Below are 16906 nucleotides of genomic sequence, written 5' to 3' on the forward strand. Positions count from 1 at the left end.
CTCGGCAGTGTTCTTTCTCAGCCCCCGGGGAGGAAGATCATGGGGGGGAAGGGCTGTGCCAGCGACACTCATCATCCCGCTCAGCCCAACAAGGGACCCCCGGCTGGACCGGGGTCTCTTCCCGCTCGGTTTTGTCAGCCTCTGGCTCAGGGAGGCCCGACAAAAAATAATTATCTTCATTCTTTCTTATCTTTTTGTAATTATAATCCAAAAAATTACTTTCATTATGCATTATATTAAGTAAAAACAGGAAAAGTGATTTACAAGATAGCTTTCTGATGGATGTGTATGCTCTCATCCCTGAAACTGAAAATTGTTATATGATGCAAATTACAAGAGCATCTTTCTACATCTTGGGATATAAACCCCATTTAGTAAAACTTCCAGGCCAGGCTCTTCCCACTGACCCAAGTCAACTCATGGAGGGTCAAACTTTCCCAGGAATTTCAGACACCATGGCAGGGGAGGTACTTTCCTTATATAATGGGGTTTGGCCAAGTAGCTGCTGCTGCTTATTACCATCACAGCCCTTCACATCTGTGCTATGCTGTGTGCCCCAGAATCCTTCTCTATGCATCATCTCCTTGGACTCTCATGCTGTGAGGCAGATGAGCTGTGGATAACCACCCCATTTTATAGATGATGAAACTGAAGTCCAGAAAAGGAAACGATTTGCCCCAATCACACACACATAAGGAACACAACCAGGTCCAGCATCCAGGTCTCTTGGCTTCCCTTGACACCATGGCCTCCTAATCACCTGAGCAGATGGCAGTTCACCTGGCATCACATAGAAAGGGCCTCTAGCCTGGGAAAAGACTGTGGAGGTTAATCAGCATTCCATGTTCCAGATGAGGTAACTGAGGCCCAAATAGGTCCCTGGACTTGATCAAGGTCACAGGTCAGTGAATGGCAGAGTTAGGACTAGAGCCAGGCCTCTTGGGTCTCAGTCCAAAAGAAGAACCTAGGGTCCCTCTTCCTTAGAGTGGTGCTGAGATGAAAAGGCCAGAGCAGCTCATCACACATTTCCTGAGTGCCCACTGTGGGTCTCCCCTGCACTTGTTCTGGAGAGGCAGAGATCATTGCGATGACACGGGTCCTGCCACCAACAGGACCAGCAGGGTGGTGGGGATGCCATTCTGAATAAAGCATGCTGAGTATCATGATGGAGTGAACGTGCAGGGCCCAGGGTGCTGGCTCCAGCTGCCCAACAGGAGGCAGTGTGCACGGCAGCAGTAAGCGTGGGGGCTGGGTGTTGGCACGACTGGCACAAGGGCTGAACTCTCTGGAGCCCAGCAGCTCTGCAAAGCCCTCTGTGGGCCCAGTTCCCCCAGCTCCTCTCCCTACCTCCCCTTCAGCCACAAAGTAGCTCCAAAGAATTAAAAAGAAAACAAGTTGGGGAGGGGGAACTGGATTAAATATCCCTAACATGCTTACCATCTTTAAATTTACTTGTAAATGGAGCTCAACAATGGGATTATTTATCTCAACATTTCATTTACACTGGATCAGCCGTGTTTCTTTTTCATGTTACTGTAGTGACTCACCCAGGGAAACCCTTCCTCAAACAGGCACCCACACTTCAGATAGCTCCAAATAAAGGTTATTATTACTGTTATGGTTGTTATTTTTTTAATGCATAACTATCTCATCTCCATCATAATGGGCACTTTGCAAGATTTATAAACAGATGTCCACAAAAAAGGAAAAAAAACGGGTGAGGGGGAAAGGGGAGGGGATTCTATACTGGCTTTGAGAACTTGCTGGGGAGCGGGGGACACCTCTGCCCTGAGACCCTCACACTAGTGTGGAGAGTGAGACACTCCTCGGAATTATCACAAATAAGCCAAGTGGCTAACTTCACCATTGGGAGGCACGGCCCACGAAATCACTCCTGCTTTGAGACAGTATTATACACATGAATAACCAATTAATCAAACATGACAAAAGGAGCAGACAAAGCCAGGGATCTGATCAACGGTGAAGAGTAATGGCTGACAGTCTGACAGAGAGGAAGGAGATTTAAACAACCACCCCCACAGCAAATAGAGCTCAAAAGTAACGTCCTCTGGGGCAGACAACTCTGCATTTGTCCCCAGTTCACCCTCACCTCAAAAGGTCATAGTGGGTTTTTAAAAGCTGTGTATATTTATAGAACATTTACTGTGTGTGAAGACCTCGCCTGAGCACTTTATACGGATGATCACAGTTAATCCTCAGAATAACCTATGAGGCATGGTACTATTGCTAACATTCCCATTTTACAGGTCAGGTGACTGTGGCACAGAGAGATCAAGTAACTTGCTCAGAAAAAGTGCATATGTACACACATGCACACATGTAACATACCCATCTGTATCCCCATATAGCATACACATGTACACACGTACGTACACATACACACGTGCGCACACTTACATATACATATATCTACAGTGTGCAGGGCTCTGGACTTGAGGCTCTGAAGGATGCAGAGATAGATAACACATGCCTCCTGCTCTCAGGAGCACATATTCATGCCCTCAACACTCCATAGCTCTTTGGGTGCTGTGGATGCATCAAGCACTGGGACACGTCCTGGGGTCCAACAGTGAACAGGTCTCTGACTCTCACAACAGCCTCATGGGAGACAAACCGCAGCCAGGCCTTTACATTACAAAGTGGTGAATGTAGATGGAGAAGCACAAGGAACATAGAAAAGGTGACTTAGTCTGACCTGGGGCAAGAATGGGGTGGCCACAGCCGTCTCTCCAGAGAAAGTGACACCCAGTGAGAGAAAAAGATCAGTACACAGCAAGCAAAATAAAGAAGAAATGAATAAAGGCAGGAAGAAACCAAGTGTCACAGGAGGCCGAGCAGGGACTGAGAGAAAGCTTCGTGCGGAAGAGCGTTAAGCTGAATCCAGAGGGCCGGGGAGGATTTTGTTAAGTAGAGATGGTAAGAAAACATTCCAGCAAGGAAACAATATTTGAAAAAGCTTGGCATCCAACCCCTGTGGGGCTCTGCTCTTTGTAGATTTATCCTTGGCTATGTGCCCTTATTTTACTGTCTACATATTCTTGGGGTGGGGGAGCCACAGCTCATCACAAGCCTCCCTGTATGCCCTTCTTGTCACTGTTGGTCCTTTCTTTTTTTAAAGAAGTATCTCTGGGATAATTTAAAGCCCAGAGCCATGGACTCGACAGCTTCTCAAACCCCAGAGCCATGGACTCCTGCCACTCTGAGTTCTGTCCATTTTTTAAAGGAGCGGACAGTAGGTGCCAGCACAGAAACACCCTGGCCAGAGCTGCCCTTTAGGGAGAGGAGGAGTAGTGGGGCCTGCCCCGAAGAGAGGAAACTCCCAGCCTTCCCTTTGTGCTCCTGGTGGGATCTCAGTCTCTTAACTCTTAGACCTCCCTTCCCTGTCTTACACCAGATGGTATCTCTCTCAGAAGCCAGATGAAGAACAGCCAAGGAATCTCTCTGTGAACTACCAACATGATTCTTGATACTAAATGAGAAGTTCCTTGAGTGGAAGGAAAGGTCCAGGGGGTGGAAGAGAACGGAAGCTCATGTTTTCTTCTGTGGCGATGCAGACGTGCACAAATAACAATAACGCCTTCTAACACATGGGTCATGCAGACACTACTTTATGGCAGCTTGGTGAGGGGGGTCTGCGTCTTCTCTGTCAAGAACCTGGAACTCACTGCATGATTCTAGATGGCCTCCATTCATTTGCCAAAGGAAATATGAGATTCCTTTGTCATTAGAGCATGCACACACTTTTGGAGTGGGAAATGATGTGCAGATGTGACTGAAGGTGAAGGAGTTTGCATTCCTCCATGCTGTACTGCCCTTAATCAAAGCTACTGCTGAAAATAATGGAAAAAATGATATCATCAATCAACATATGTAAAATGTTCATCCTTACTAGCCAACAAATATGCAAATTAAAATGTTTTCCCTTTGCTTGTGTTTACTAACATTAACGAGAATACTAATGCCTAGTGCTGGTGCAGGTTGGGGTGTGGGCAACTGTCACTTGTGCTAGACAAAGTGTAAACTAGGACATTCATTTCGGAAGGTAACTGGCAAGATACACCAAAACTTTAAAAGTGTATATATTGTTTGCCTCAGAAATACACCCAAGGAAATAACTGGACAAGTATGCAAAGATGGAAATGTAAGATACCAAGTATACAAACAAATAAACATATAAGAATGTTCTCTATTACATGAGTGCACTAGTGAACGACGGGGACAATGTTTGAAAGCAGAGGCTGCTTATGTTATGGTCACGTTATATCTTCATACGGTAATGGAGTGTTCAGTGGGGTACCCTGACCACGTAAGTGGCAGAAGGCCCAAAGACAGTCATACTATGATACGAAGGGAGAAAAGCAGGCCTAGGAAAACTGCTCTTCTACTCACAGCACTTCTGACACCAAACGTGTGGGTTTTTACCCCAAGCAATTCTCCAATCTCTTTGGACACCAACTAGCTGTCCTACAATTTAATTCAGTTCTGACGCTAACTACCCAGAGCTTGTGCAGACCCCACATGTTAAGGGTTCAGTCCCACAAGGCCACCCCTCCCCCACTTGAGACACCAATTGCAAACGGTGGGTCCCCAGGTTACCCACACTTTGGTCTGACTTGGCTATAAGCTGGGGTTCTCTTCAGGTTTCATAATGACTCACATTACTCAGGGATACACTATATATTATAAAGAATACAGGTGAAGAACCAGATGAAGAGGTACAAAAGGGTACTGAGCACAGGAGATTCTGTCCCTATGAAGTTGGGGTGTGCCACTCTTCTGGCACATGGACGTGTTCATCAACCCAGAAACTCTGACTTTTTTTAAAAAGATGACCAGTAAGGGAATCTTAACCCTTTTTTTTTTTTTTTTTCCTTTTTTTGTCTTTTTTTCGTGTCCGGCAACGGATCGCAACCCTCAGTGTCGCGCCCGTACCGGACCGGGACCGGCAACGGGATCGCAACCCTCGGTGTTGCACCCGCACCTCGCTCAGCCAGTGAGCGGGAACCGGTCTGTATGTGGGATCCGAACCCTCGGCGGGAGCGCCACCGCGCTCCCAAGCGGCGCACTGTAGCAGTGCGCCACCGGGCCGGCCAGGGGATCTTAACCCTTGACTTGGTGTTGTCAGCACCACGTTCACCCAGTGAGCTAACCAGCCATCCCTTCATGGGATCCGAACCCATGGCCTTGGTGTTATCAGCACTGCACTCTCCCGAGAGACATGGGCCAGCCCAGAAACTCTGACTTCTTGACTAAAACCCCTTCATTTAGGTTTTTAAAAGAAGTTCCTTTAGGTAGGCATGATTATCGTTGGCCATTGGTGATTAACTCCATCCCCAGCCCTTCTCCCTTCCGTAGAAGTCGGGCGGCGGGGCTGGAAGTTTTAGAACTTTAATCATTTGGTTGCTTCCTCTGGCAACCTGCTCCCTTCCTGCAGCTATCTAGGTGATTCCAGCCACCAGTCATCTCACTAACTGATAAAAAGACACTCTTATCACTCTGGAGATTCCAAAGGTCTTTTAGATGCTCACGTTAAGAACCAGGGAGTAAGACCAAACATATAACAAAAGATGCTCCCATCACCCATATCACTTAGGAAGTTATAAGGGTTTTAGAAGCTCTATGCCTGGAATCAGGGGCAGAGACCTAATAAATATTTCCTTCTATATCACAGCAGGTTATAGGACAGTATGAATAGACTATTTTGGGGGAATAGCTATTTATTCATACATGAACATAGAACAGTCTGGAACATGTAAGTGTTAAGAGAACCTGATTACAGGTAATCTCCCCTTCTCTTGTCTGTATTTTCTATTTTCAATAATAAAAATGGATTACCAATGTGAAAAAGGCCTGGTTCACTCAGTGACTATGTCTGAAGAGGGATCCTGACTCCTGGATATGCTAGGATCTTCTCAAGGAAGTAAAGAAGGGCATTCCACTGTTCCAGTTTCTTCATAGGATTTTACCTGTTCCTAGCAAATGGTCACAGTGACAATGTCCATAACTGGTGAATTAGAATTCACTCCTGTCTAGACAATGTACATAAACCATAAACTATTAGAGCTGGAAGGACTTGTAGCCTTTATAAGGCTCCTAAGCCATGCACTGATATCTGATAGGAAAATAAATGATGGCTTTAACCAGAACGAGGTGCGCTGCCACTAAAGATGCAAACAGAGGAAGTCTCAGAAAGATGCTTTCTGGAGTTGGTATCAGCAATCCAGTGGTTCGAGGGTCAGCGATAAGAGAGACCACCGACCCTAAAGCCTGTGTTCTTGGTCATTTTTCTGCGAGGATCTGGAACACTGCCATGAGCCATATTCACTGTCCTACCCAAGCCTTTATCCCCAAGTGAGAAGACTGCCTGGGGCTGCGAGTACAGGCCAGGCTTGCAGAACATGAGATGGTCGTTCTCACTCTCTGATCTATGAACGCAGTGCAGAGTTATAGAAAAAGCACTGGATTTCAAACCAGAAGCCCTAAATTTGAGTCTCAATTCCACTGGAAGATTCTGGCAGACACATCACTTTTTTGAGTCCTAGGCCCCCATCTGAATAAATGTGTGTAACTGTAGCTGGCCTGACTACCTACTAGAAATGAAAGCCAAATTATAAGTGCTTTAAAGGGGCTAGCTGGTTAGCTCAGTTGGTTAGAACACGGTTCCAGTAACACTAAGGCCAAGCATTTGGAACTCTGTACCAGCCAGCCGCCGGAAAAAAAATGCTTTAGAGTATAAGGAAGTACTTCCTTGGCCTGATAAGGCCTTCGTATGGGGCTGCTGGGCCCTCACCCCACTAGGCTGCTGGCTTGATGGGAGCCTTTCCTTAAGAAGGGCAGAAAAGGGGCACATGGGCGAAGTGGCCTGGTAAAAAACAAAAAAGCCCAGGCTTTGAAGAGAAAGCCTAGATATTATCACCATAATCACCACCTTTATTATCCAACTAGGCCACAGAAGCCCCACTATGAGTTCCCAACTAAGCATGTGCAGTCTCCTTGACCATCCGACTTTGTCCCACAGCACCCAGAGAAGCTGCACTGCATGGTCTGTGAGCCACACTCCGTAAACAGCATTGACCAGCAATGGACACTGACAGCTACAGCCACAGCTAGGCTGTGGCTCTGCTTCCACCAACAGGGGCTGCACAGAGTTAACTCACTTGTGGAGCTCCTTCTAATTCACTCAGAAGCGAGCCACACATTAGAAACCAGAGCACCCCCTCCCCCAAACAACCTCCAGATGTCAATTTCTGTAGAAAAAGCCCCAACAACCCAGGGACTGACTACGTCCATCTGCGGAGATAATTCCTGAACCCAGAGCCTTGTCCCAGTCCCAAGAGAACCCTAGGCTAGCCCTGCAACTCCTCTCCTCCACTCAGGGAATTGAAACCACCAGGCTCCATGATTATTACTTTATTTATCTATTTTTTTTACCTGCTAAATTGAATTTAGGTTCCCTAGGTTGGGCCTGAAGTTGAAGAAAGAGTGTCCAAAACTCACTGCTCTAAAGAAACTAAATTCTGTGGGTACCAAGTACAAATGTCAGAAAAACAGATCTCTCAAGGGTCAAATGCCTGAGCATCTTTTCATGTAAAAGTTAGACAGCAGAAATATTACTCTATTGTATCCATTCTTTCTCTAGAATCTGGTAAGAATCCTGGCTCCACAGCACGTTTCACTGCTGAGAGGCAGAGAGGAGCAGAAGGAAGAACTCAGAATCATAGCTCCATGTCCACCTCTAGCACACATACAGTACTAGCCGTGTGAAAGTGAAGTTCTAGCTTCAAATTCCAGNGGACATTCATTTCGGAAGGTAACTGGCAAGATACACCAAAACTTTAAAAGTGTATATATTGTTTGCCTCAGAAATACACCCAAGGAAATAACTGGACAAGTATGCAAAGATGGAAATGTAAGATACCAAGTATACAAACAAATAAACATATAAGAATGTTCTCTATTACATGAGTGCACTAGTGAACGACGGGGACAATGTTTGAAAGCAGAGGCTGCTTATGTTATGGTCACGTTATATCTTCATACGGTAATGGAGTGTTCAGTGGGGTACCCTGACCACGTAAGTGGCAGAAGGCCCAAAGACAGTCATACTATGATACGAAGGGAGAAAAGCAGGCCTAGGAAAACTGCTCTTCTACTCACAGCACTTCTGACACCAAACGTGTGGGTTTTTACCCCAAGCAATTCTCCAATCTCTTTGGACACCAACTAGCTGTCCTACAATTTAATTCAGTTCTGACGCTAACTACCCAGAGCTTGTGCAGACCCCACATGTTAAGGGTTCAGTCCCACAAGGCCACCCCTCCCCCACTTGAGACACCAATTGCAAACGGTGGGTCCCCAGGTCACCCACACTTTGGTCTGACTTGGCTATAAGCTGGGGTTCTCTTCAGGTTTCATAATGACTCACATTACTCAGGTATACACTATATATTATAAAGAATACAGGTGAAGAACCAGATGAAGAGGTACAAAAGGGTACTTCATGGGATCCGAACCCATGGCCTTGGTGTTATCAGCACTGCACTCTCCCGAGAGACATGGGCCAGCCCAGAAACTCTGACTTCTTGACTAAAACCCCTTCATTTAGGTTTTTAAAAGAAGTTCCTTTAGGTAGGCATGATTATCGTTGGCCATTGGTGATTAACTCCATCCCCAGCCCTTCTCCCTTCCGTAGAAGTCGGGCGGCGGGGCTGGAAGTTTTAGAACTTTAATCATTTGGTTGCTTCCTCTGGCAACCTGCTCCCTTCCTGCAGCTATCTAGGTGATTCCAGCCACCAGTCATCTCACTAACTGATAAAAAGACACTCTTATCACTCTGGAGATTCCAAAGGTCTTTTAGATGCTCACGTTAAGAACCAGGGAGTAAGACCAAACATATAACAAAAGATGCTCCCATCACCCATATCACTTAGGAAGTTATAAGGGTTTTAGAAGCTCTATGCCTGGAATCAGGGGCAGAGACCTAATAAATATTTCCTTCTATATCACAGCAGGTTATAGGACAGTATGAATAGACTATTTTGGGGGAATAGCTATTTATTCATACATGAACATAGAACAGTCTGGAACATGTAAGTGTTAAGAGAACCTGATTACAGGTAATCTCCCCTTCTCTTGTCTGTATTTTCTATTTTCAATAATAAAAATGGATTATCAATGTGAAAAAGGCCTGGTTCACTCAGTGACTATGTCTGAAGAGGGATCCTGACTCCTGGATATGCTAGGATCTTCTCAAGGAAGTAAAGAAGGGCATTCCACTGTTCCAGTTTCTTCATAGGATTTTACCTGTTCCTAGCAAATGGTCACAGTGACAATGTCCATAACTGGTGAATTAGAATTCACTCCTGTCTAGACAATGTACATAAACCATAAACTATTAGAGCTGGAAGGACTTGTAGCCTTTATAAGGCTCCTAAGCCATGCACTGATATCTGATAGGAAAATAAATGATGGCTTTAACCAGAACGAGGTGCGCTGCCACTAAAGATGCAAACAGAGGAAGTCTCAGAAAGATGCTTTCTGGAGTTGGTATCAGCAATCCAGTGGTTCGAGGGTCAGCGATAAGAGAGACCACCGACCCTAAAGCCTGTGTTCTTGGTCATTTTTCTGCGAGGATCTGGAACACTGCCATGAGCCATATTCACTGTCCTACCCAAGCCTTTATCCCCAAGTGAGAAGACTGCCTGGGGCTGCGAGTACAGGCCAGGCTTGCAGAACATGAGATGGTCGTTCTCACTCTCTGATCTATGAACGCAGTGCAGAGTTATAGAAAAAGCACTGGATTTCAAACCAGAAGCCCTAAATTTGAGTCTCAATTCCACTGGAAGATTCTGGCAGACACATCACTTTTTTGAGTCCTAGGCCCCCATCTGAATAAATGTGTGTAACTGTAGCTGGCCTGACTACCTACTAGAAATGAAAGCCAAATTATAAGTGCTTTAAAGGGGCTAGCTGGTTAGCTCAGTTGGTTAGAACACGGTTCCAGTAACACTAAGGCCAAGCATTTGGAACTCTGTACCAGCCAGCCGCCGGAAAAAAAATGCTTTAGAGTATAAGGAAGTACTTCCTTGGCCTGATAAGGCCTTCGTATGGGGCTGCTGGGCCCTCACCCCACTAGGCTGCTGGCTTGATGGGAGCCTTTCCTTAAGAAGGGCAGAAAAGGGGCACATGGGCGAAGTGGCCTGGTAAAAAACAAAAAAGCCCAGGCTTTGAAGAGAAAGCCTAGATATTATCACCATAATCACCACCTTTATTATCCAACTAGGCCACAGAAGCCCCACTATGAGTTCCCAACTAAGCATGTGCAGTCTCCTTGACCATCCGACTTTGTCCCACAGCACCCAGAGAAGCTGCACTGCATGGTCTGTGAGCCACACTCCGTAAACAGCATTGACCAGCAATGGACACTGACAGCTACAGCCACAGCTAGGCTGTGGCTCTGCTTCCACCAACAGGGGCTGCACAGAGTTAACTCACTTGTGGAGCTCCTTCTAATTCACTCAGAAGCGAGCCACACATTAGAAACCAGAGCACCCCCTCCCCCAAACAACCTCCAGATGTCAATTTCTGTAGAAAAAGCCCCAACAACCCAGGGACTGACTACGTCCATCTGCGGAGATAATTCCTGAACCCAGAGCCTTGTCCCAGTCCCAAGAGAACCCTAGGCTAGCCCTGCAACTCCTCTCCTCCACTCAGGGAATTGAAACCACCAGGCTCCATGATTATTACTTTATTTATCTATTTTTTTTACCTGCTAAATTGAATTTAGGTTCCCTAGGTTGGGCCTGAAGTTGAAGAAAGAGTGTCCAAAACTCACTGCTCTAAAGAAACTAAATTCTGTGGGTACCAAGTACAAATGTCAGAAAAACAGATCTCTCAAGGGTCAAATGCCTGAGCATCTTTTCATGTAAAAGTTAGACAGCAGAAATATTACTCTATTGTATCCATTCTTTCTCTAGAATCTGGCAAGAATCCTGGCTCCACAGCACGTTTCACTGCTGAGAGGCAGAGAGGAGCAGAAGGAAGAACTCAGAATCATAGCTCCATGTCCACCTCTAGCACACATACAGTACTAGCCGTGTGAAAGTGAAGTTCTAGCTTCAAATTCCAGCAAGAATCCTGGCTCCACAGCACGTTTCACTGCTGAGAGGCAGAGAGGAGCAGAAGGAAGAACTCAGAATCATAGCTCCATGCCCACCTCTAGCACACATACAGTACTAGCCGTGTGAAAGTGAAGTTCTAGCTTCAAATTCCAGCTAATTCTGTGGCTGTGGGATTATAGGGAAGTCACTTCCCTCTGAGCCTTAGCTTCCTAACCTAGGGAATAGGGATGTTACCTGGGAACTCATCTTCCAGGGTTGGGGTGACAATCAGGAGCACAGGGATCGGGAGACACTGTCCAGTACAAAGTGTGGGGCAATTTCAATTTGTTTTTGGGTTTGGTGTTGAAGTCTCTCGTATCTCCCAGGAGGACTCCACAGAAGCATCTGCCCACACACAGGAAGGAAGGGTGGGAAATGCTGAGCAAGACCCAACTGGAGGAGACATCGTGTCTTAGAATGGACTGTGATCCCACGGCCTTTGAAGAGCAGCCCCAGGCAGGCCTCGAGGACCCCACAAACCTACTCTAGAACGAGACAGGCCCACAGGGAGAGAAAGCAGCATTGGTGGAATGTTTGCCACACACCTTGAGTTCTCTCTAAAAGTTTGTAAAGTGGGACTTAAGACCCCATTTTACAAATAAGGAAACTGAAGCCTAGAGAAGATAACCAAACAGAACAAGACCACATGGGAAAGAACCAGTATTATCTGAACTCTTATCACATAGTAGGCATGATACACTTGTGCTTTATAAGCATTTAAATTTAATCTTCACAACAACGCTAAGAAATAAGGTTTATAATTCCAAGGCCACATAGGTGGCAGAACAAAGACTTAATGTAAGATGTACCCTGCTCCAAACAGATGATTTTTTTACTACGGCAAACTGCCTCCCACCGAGGGAGAGTGGGATGGAACTTCTCCCGAAACAGGGGCATTTAACCGAAAGCATCACAAGCCTCTGGTGGGAAGAGGTCTCTGGTAGCTGGTGGGCAGAGACAGGTGGGAAAGGGCTGCCTGTGTGCCGCTGAGGTCTGAACGGCTAACCCCCACGGCTAGTAGAATGCGCAGGTCAACGGTGGTGCAGTCACATAATGGAAGAGCTCGCTGCAATGAGCAGGAACCAACTATGGCTGCACTCCACAACGAGGATGAGTCCCTCAGTGTCCAGTAAAAGAAACCAGACACGAAAAATACACACTGTATAATCTCAGTTATATGAAGTTCAAAACAGTCAAAACTACTGTGCCCCATGGCACTCCACGCTCTCTATCCTGATCTGGCAGTGGGTACCGAGCATGCACATATGCAAAAGCTCATCAACCTGCATGCTTCAGATGTGTGCACGCTATTGTAGGGAGGTTTCTACCTCACTTGAAGAAAAAGTTTAATCTTCAGTGGGCCTCAGGATCGGGAGATCCACACAAAGGAGGCCACTGCCATTGGAACCAGGATGGGCAACTGCCACTCCTAATGAAAGTTTCAAATCTGGCCACTCTCACATTGTAATCACACATCCAAAACTAGTTGGTGACTCCCAACCCCACCCCAACAAAGACATTCATTCAACCTGCAGGAGATGCAGGAGGTCTGGGTACTGAATCTGACACAGATAAGTTATTTCCTCATAATGGGTCATGGCTTTCTATCTGAAAATGAGGGCTGCATTACCTGATTTACTTGTGATTCTATGGTGAATTTAATAAAATAACTAGTACTTTTTATTTAATTTAAGCGTAGCTGTCTGACTAAATTAAAACCTTTTTTTTTTTTTTTGCCCCTCAATGTATCCAAATGTACAGATAAAAAATGTTAGCTCAACTCCCACATCCTGGGGGCAGATGAGGTAAGGTAATGTTTTTAGAATGGAAACATTAAACTCAGTTCACTTTACCACGAAGCTCCAGGCTCTTGGGTGGAAAAAAGACAATTTAATAAACATTTACTGGGTGCCTGCAATGTTTTGGGCCCTGTGCTCGTCACTCAACTGCTGTGGTTGAGAAGCTTCCTTACCGTGTATCCCAGGGTCTAAGCAGAAGATCCACACACCTTGCAGCCTTGTCATGGTGGAGAAAGCACTCTACGAGTACCTGCTCTGTGTGCGACCCATGGGAAGCACATTCAAAATACGTTCTTTATTTACTTAAAAACAATTCTCCTAGTGTTTAAATGGGGTCGCAAAGCTGCAATGTATCAGGCACAATAGATATTTAAGCATCATCTCCCTGCAGGCTCTGAGCACCATGTCTCCCCACCTCCCTCCTCAATTCTGATAGCAGCAACAGCAGCAGCAATAATGATAGTAATAATTCTCACCAATACAAGTGATTACTATGTGCCAGGCAGCCTGCTAAGCATTTTACATTTAGATCACTTAAATGTAAAAGCAAGGAAATTGAAGCACAGAAAAGTTAAGTAACTTGCCCAAGAGTTCCTTAGCTGGAATGTGGCAGAACGGGACTCACTTTGAGCTGTGTGACTCTGAGCTTGGTTCTTAAGTACCATGCTCTACCAAGGTAAGATCTCAAGCCAACTGCAGGACCGTATACGAGGTAATCACAACATCCACGCTTGGGAAAGGCTCGATCGTCCTTCTAACACTACCATCACAAATGTCCAGTAAAAGCCACATGTATTTTTGCTTCTTTGCTTTAACTGATTTACTTAAAAACTTTTTGCTAGCCCCCCCTCCCACTGTCTATACCAAGCATCAAACACACCAGAAGTCTTCCAGATATTTAGGGCCTTTCACTGTGCGAGCCCCTCCACTCTTCTCATTTCAATTCCAATCTCTTTCCTACTGCACCCCGCGCCCTGGAAGCCCTGCATTACACTCTTTCCAGCATGGCTTTCTGCCTTTGCAACTGCTGCTCCTGCCTGGGACACCAGATCTCACAGTTGCCTCGTGAACTCCCCACCCTTCAGGACTGCAGCTCAGATGTCACCACCACTGTTGAAGCCTCCCTTCGGCAGCCCAGATGGGCAGAGTTACTTACTTCCTTTTCTGTGTTCCCTAAGTACATTGTAGTACTTTTATTACAGCACTTATTGCAATACATTATAGTTAGCTATTTATGAGTCTGTCTACCCAGGTCTAAACACTATCACAATACTTCTCACTATCTGAAAACTAAGTGCCTTGAGAGGAAGGACTCTATTCATTTCTTATTTTCTGCCTAACCTGTTTCTTGTACTCAGTAGGTATTCAGTAAATGTTTGTTAAACATATAAATGAATAATTGACTTTAAGAATAAATTGTTGATTGTTCTCTTTGATCTCTGCCAAACATGTGTTCTAGGATATGGAAGTAGGATGGCAAATGTAAAACAGATCTGGATATATAGCTTTAGGAACGTATGAGTACATATCTGTTTCTCACAAATGGCAAAAAGATATAAACTCCATTCTTTCCTCTTTCAAATCATTCACATCTCTTTAAATCTAGAGTCAGGCAGCAGCTTTCTCTGAGAACTTGCAGAACACCAGCTCAATGCTGTAGCAGAGCTAGGATACCCAGAGAGCAAGAGCCGTGCAAGGGATGAGGGATAACGGGAGAGGGGCTTGGCACCAGGCCAAGGCAAAGCAGCGCTTACCTCCTTCTTGGGAATTCATGATGTTCAGGGCAAACAGCATAGCATTGGAGAAAGTTGTCGCCTCTTCCTTACTTGCAAAGTTTAAGCCATAGACCTGGCGGGCATCTCGCCACTGGTGGAAGGTTGGCGTTGCCTGATTGTACTTCAGCCCTTTCACGATTGAATAATTGATCACAACCTGGAGTGGAAAAGAGAGAGAAACACATGTAAATAAATAAAATGTAAGTGAGCTGGAGAGAGCTGCAATGGGGCAGGGATATTGTATCTTTTAGAGGACAGGGAGATGGGGATGGGTTAGAAGAGGATGAAATCCTGATTAGGCAAATTTTCCAAATCATCATCTATAGAACAGTGATGGCCTGGAAAACCTGTTATTTCATTTAGCTAATAAGGCTGGTAGTCAAAACCTCCAGAGGAGAAGACCTGAGCTGGCAGTCAGGTTCCCTGTAGTCTGATACTGGTGCTGCCTCTTAGCCATGTCACTCAAAGCAGTTATCGCACTTCCCTGGGGCTCTGTCTCTTGAATTATAGGATGGGGATAATAATCTTGGCTTTATCAAACTCATGGGTTTACCATGAGGATCACGTTGTGATACATAGCTTATCTATGAGTATATCTTATCTTCTAGATATAAAGCTCTGTAAGGGCAAGAGACTTTAAAAATTCATAATTATTCCTCCCATAGCCTTCTGCATAGTGTCTAGTACTTAGAATGCATCAATAAATGGGTTACTAGTTAAAAGGATAACTTCTAAAGTTAATGTGTCACACAAATATACAGCATTACTAATATCTTTATTATTAATCAATCAATTAGCAGCAATTAACTGCTAAGAGCAATGCCAGGCCTGGCAGGGAAAGATACAAAGAAGACTAAACAGAATCTAGACAAGCAATCAGGGATTCAATACCAGGTTGCTCTACCCTCTAAACTTCTGCTTTCTTAGACATTTAAAAGGAAATTATTTCAAAGTACTTCAAGACTATATGTAGTAAGTAGTGTTCAGTGAAGGCAGTGGGAGGTCTGGAGGAGGAGACACTGTGGGCTGGAGCCATTATCCTGCCTCCCTATACCCTGTGGCTGGAGTCACACGCTCTAATATCATGGAACTTACCAGCTATCAGTTTTTTTGTCTGTAAAATGGGCAAGAATATGGTATGGCTATGGTTTTGCCCTCATAGTGTAATGTGAGGATTAAATTATATATGTCAAAGTACCTAACATGGCTCCAGGCACATAGTAGGTTGTCATTAAGTATTAACTGTGAGACATTAAGTTCCCTATAAATGGGAGCATGTAAGCAGAGTCTGGATGAGGCTGGATGGCTAGCTGTTAGTGATGCGATGGAAAGGATTTTGCTCTGGGAGAGATACAAGATGATTTCTCAGATCTCCTCTGGCTTTGAGGCTCCAAGGCTCTGTGATCTGAGATTGGGGATCTGAGCTCAGGAAGAGATCTGGAGATGAAGAGGCACATGATCAAGACACTCTGCTGGCTGGCTAGGGCACTGGGATGAGAACTCTGACTTACTGCTCTCCTTTACTGCTCCACACTGCTGTGCTGTTGGACAAAGTAAAGCCAGAGGGCAGTAAATACGGGCAATATCTAGAGCAGCTTTTCTCCACGTCTTAGTCAGCTGGAAGGTAGGTTTGGGTCCTCCTATAAGTGGGGAGGTGGGGGGTGGGGTGGGCAGAGTAAGCTATATCAGCCAAAAAAATGTAATTGCTTCATAACTTGTTACATGTTGATAGGCAGATATTTTGGCCAACATCTGCAAACATGTTCCTGGGTGGTTCTCTATTTTCCACTCTTTGTACTGAGAAGATTCACATTCACACTACAGCTAAACCAAAAGAATTAAGCGGGGGACGACCAGTTTTAGCTCTAGGTCATCAGGAAAAGGGCTGGAGATTTTGCAGAGTATATGCATGATAAGAACTAGCAAAGTGGGCCAGCCCGGTGGCGCACTGGATAGTGCGCCGCTTGGGAAGCGCGGCGGCGCTCCGGGGGACGACCAGTTTTAGCTCTAGGTCATCAGGAAAAGGGCTGGAGATTTTGCAGAGTATATGCATGATAAGAACTAGCAAAGTGGGCCGGCCCGGTGGTGCACTGGATAGTGCGCCGCTTGGGAAGCGCGGCGGCGCTCCCGCCCGAGGGTTCGGATCCCACAT

The 16906-nt window shown here is 45.5% G+C and overlaps 1 protein-coding gene across 1 annotated transcript in view; it reads right to left on the bottom strand.

Annotated features, from left to right (window-relative positions):
• EVL (Enah/Vasp-like) overlaps positions 1-16906 on the bottom strand; it is a 93819-nt gene that overhangs the window by 44496 nt on the left and 32417 nt on the right. The window contains exon 3 of the mRNA XM_008590874.1: positions 14734-14911. Within this exon, the coding sequence (XP_008589096.1) occupies positions 14734-14911 (178 nt within the window). The remainder of the gene's footprint in view (positions 1-14733; positions 14912-16906) is intronic.

This window comes from Galeopterus variegatus, unplaced genomic scaffold (assembly GCF_000696425.1).
Source record: "Galeopterus variegatus unplaced genomic scaffold, G_variegatus-3.0.2 Scaffold6416, whole genome shotgun sequence".
NCBI lineage: Eukaryota > Metazoa > Chordata > Mammalia > Dermoptera > Cynocephalidae > Galeopterus > Galeopterus variegatus.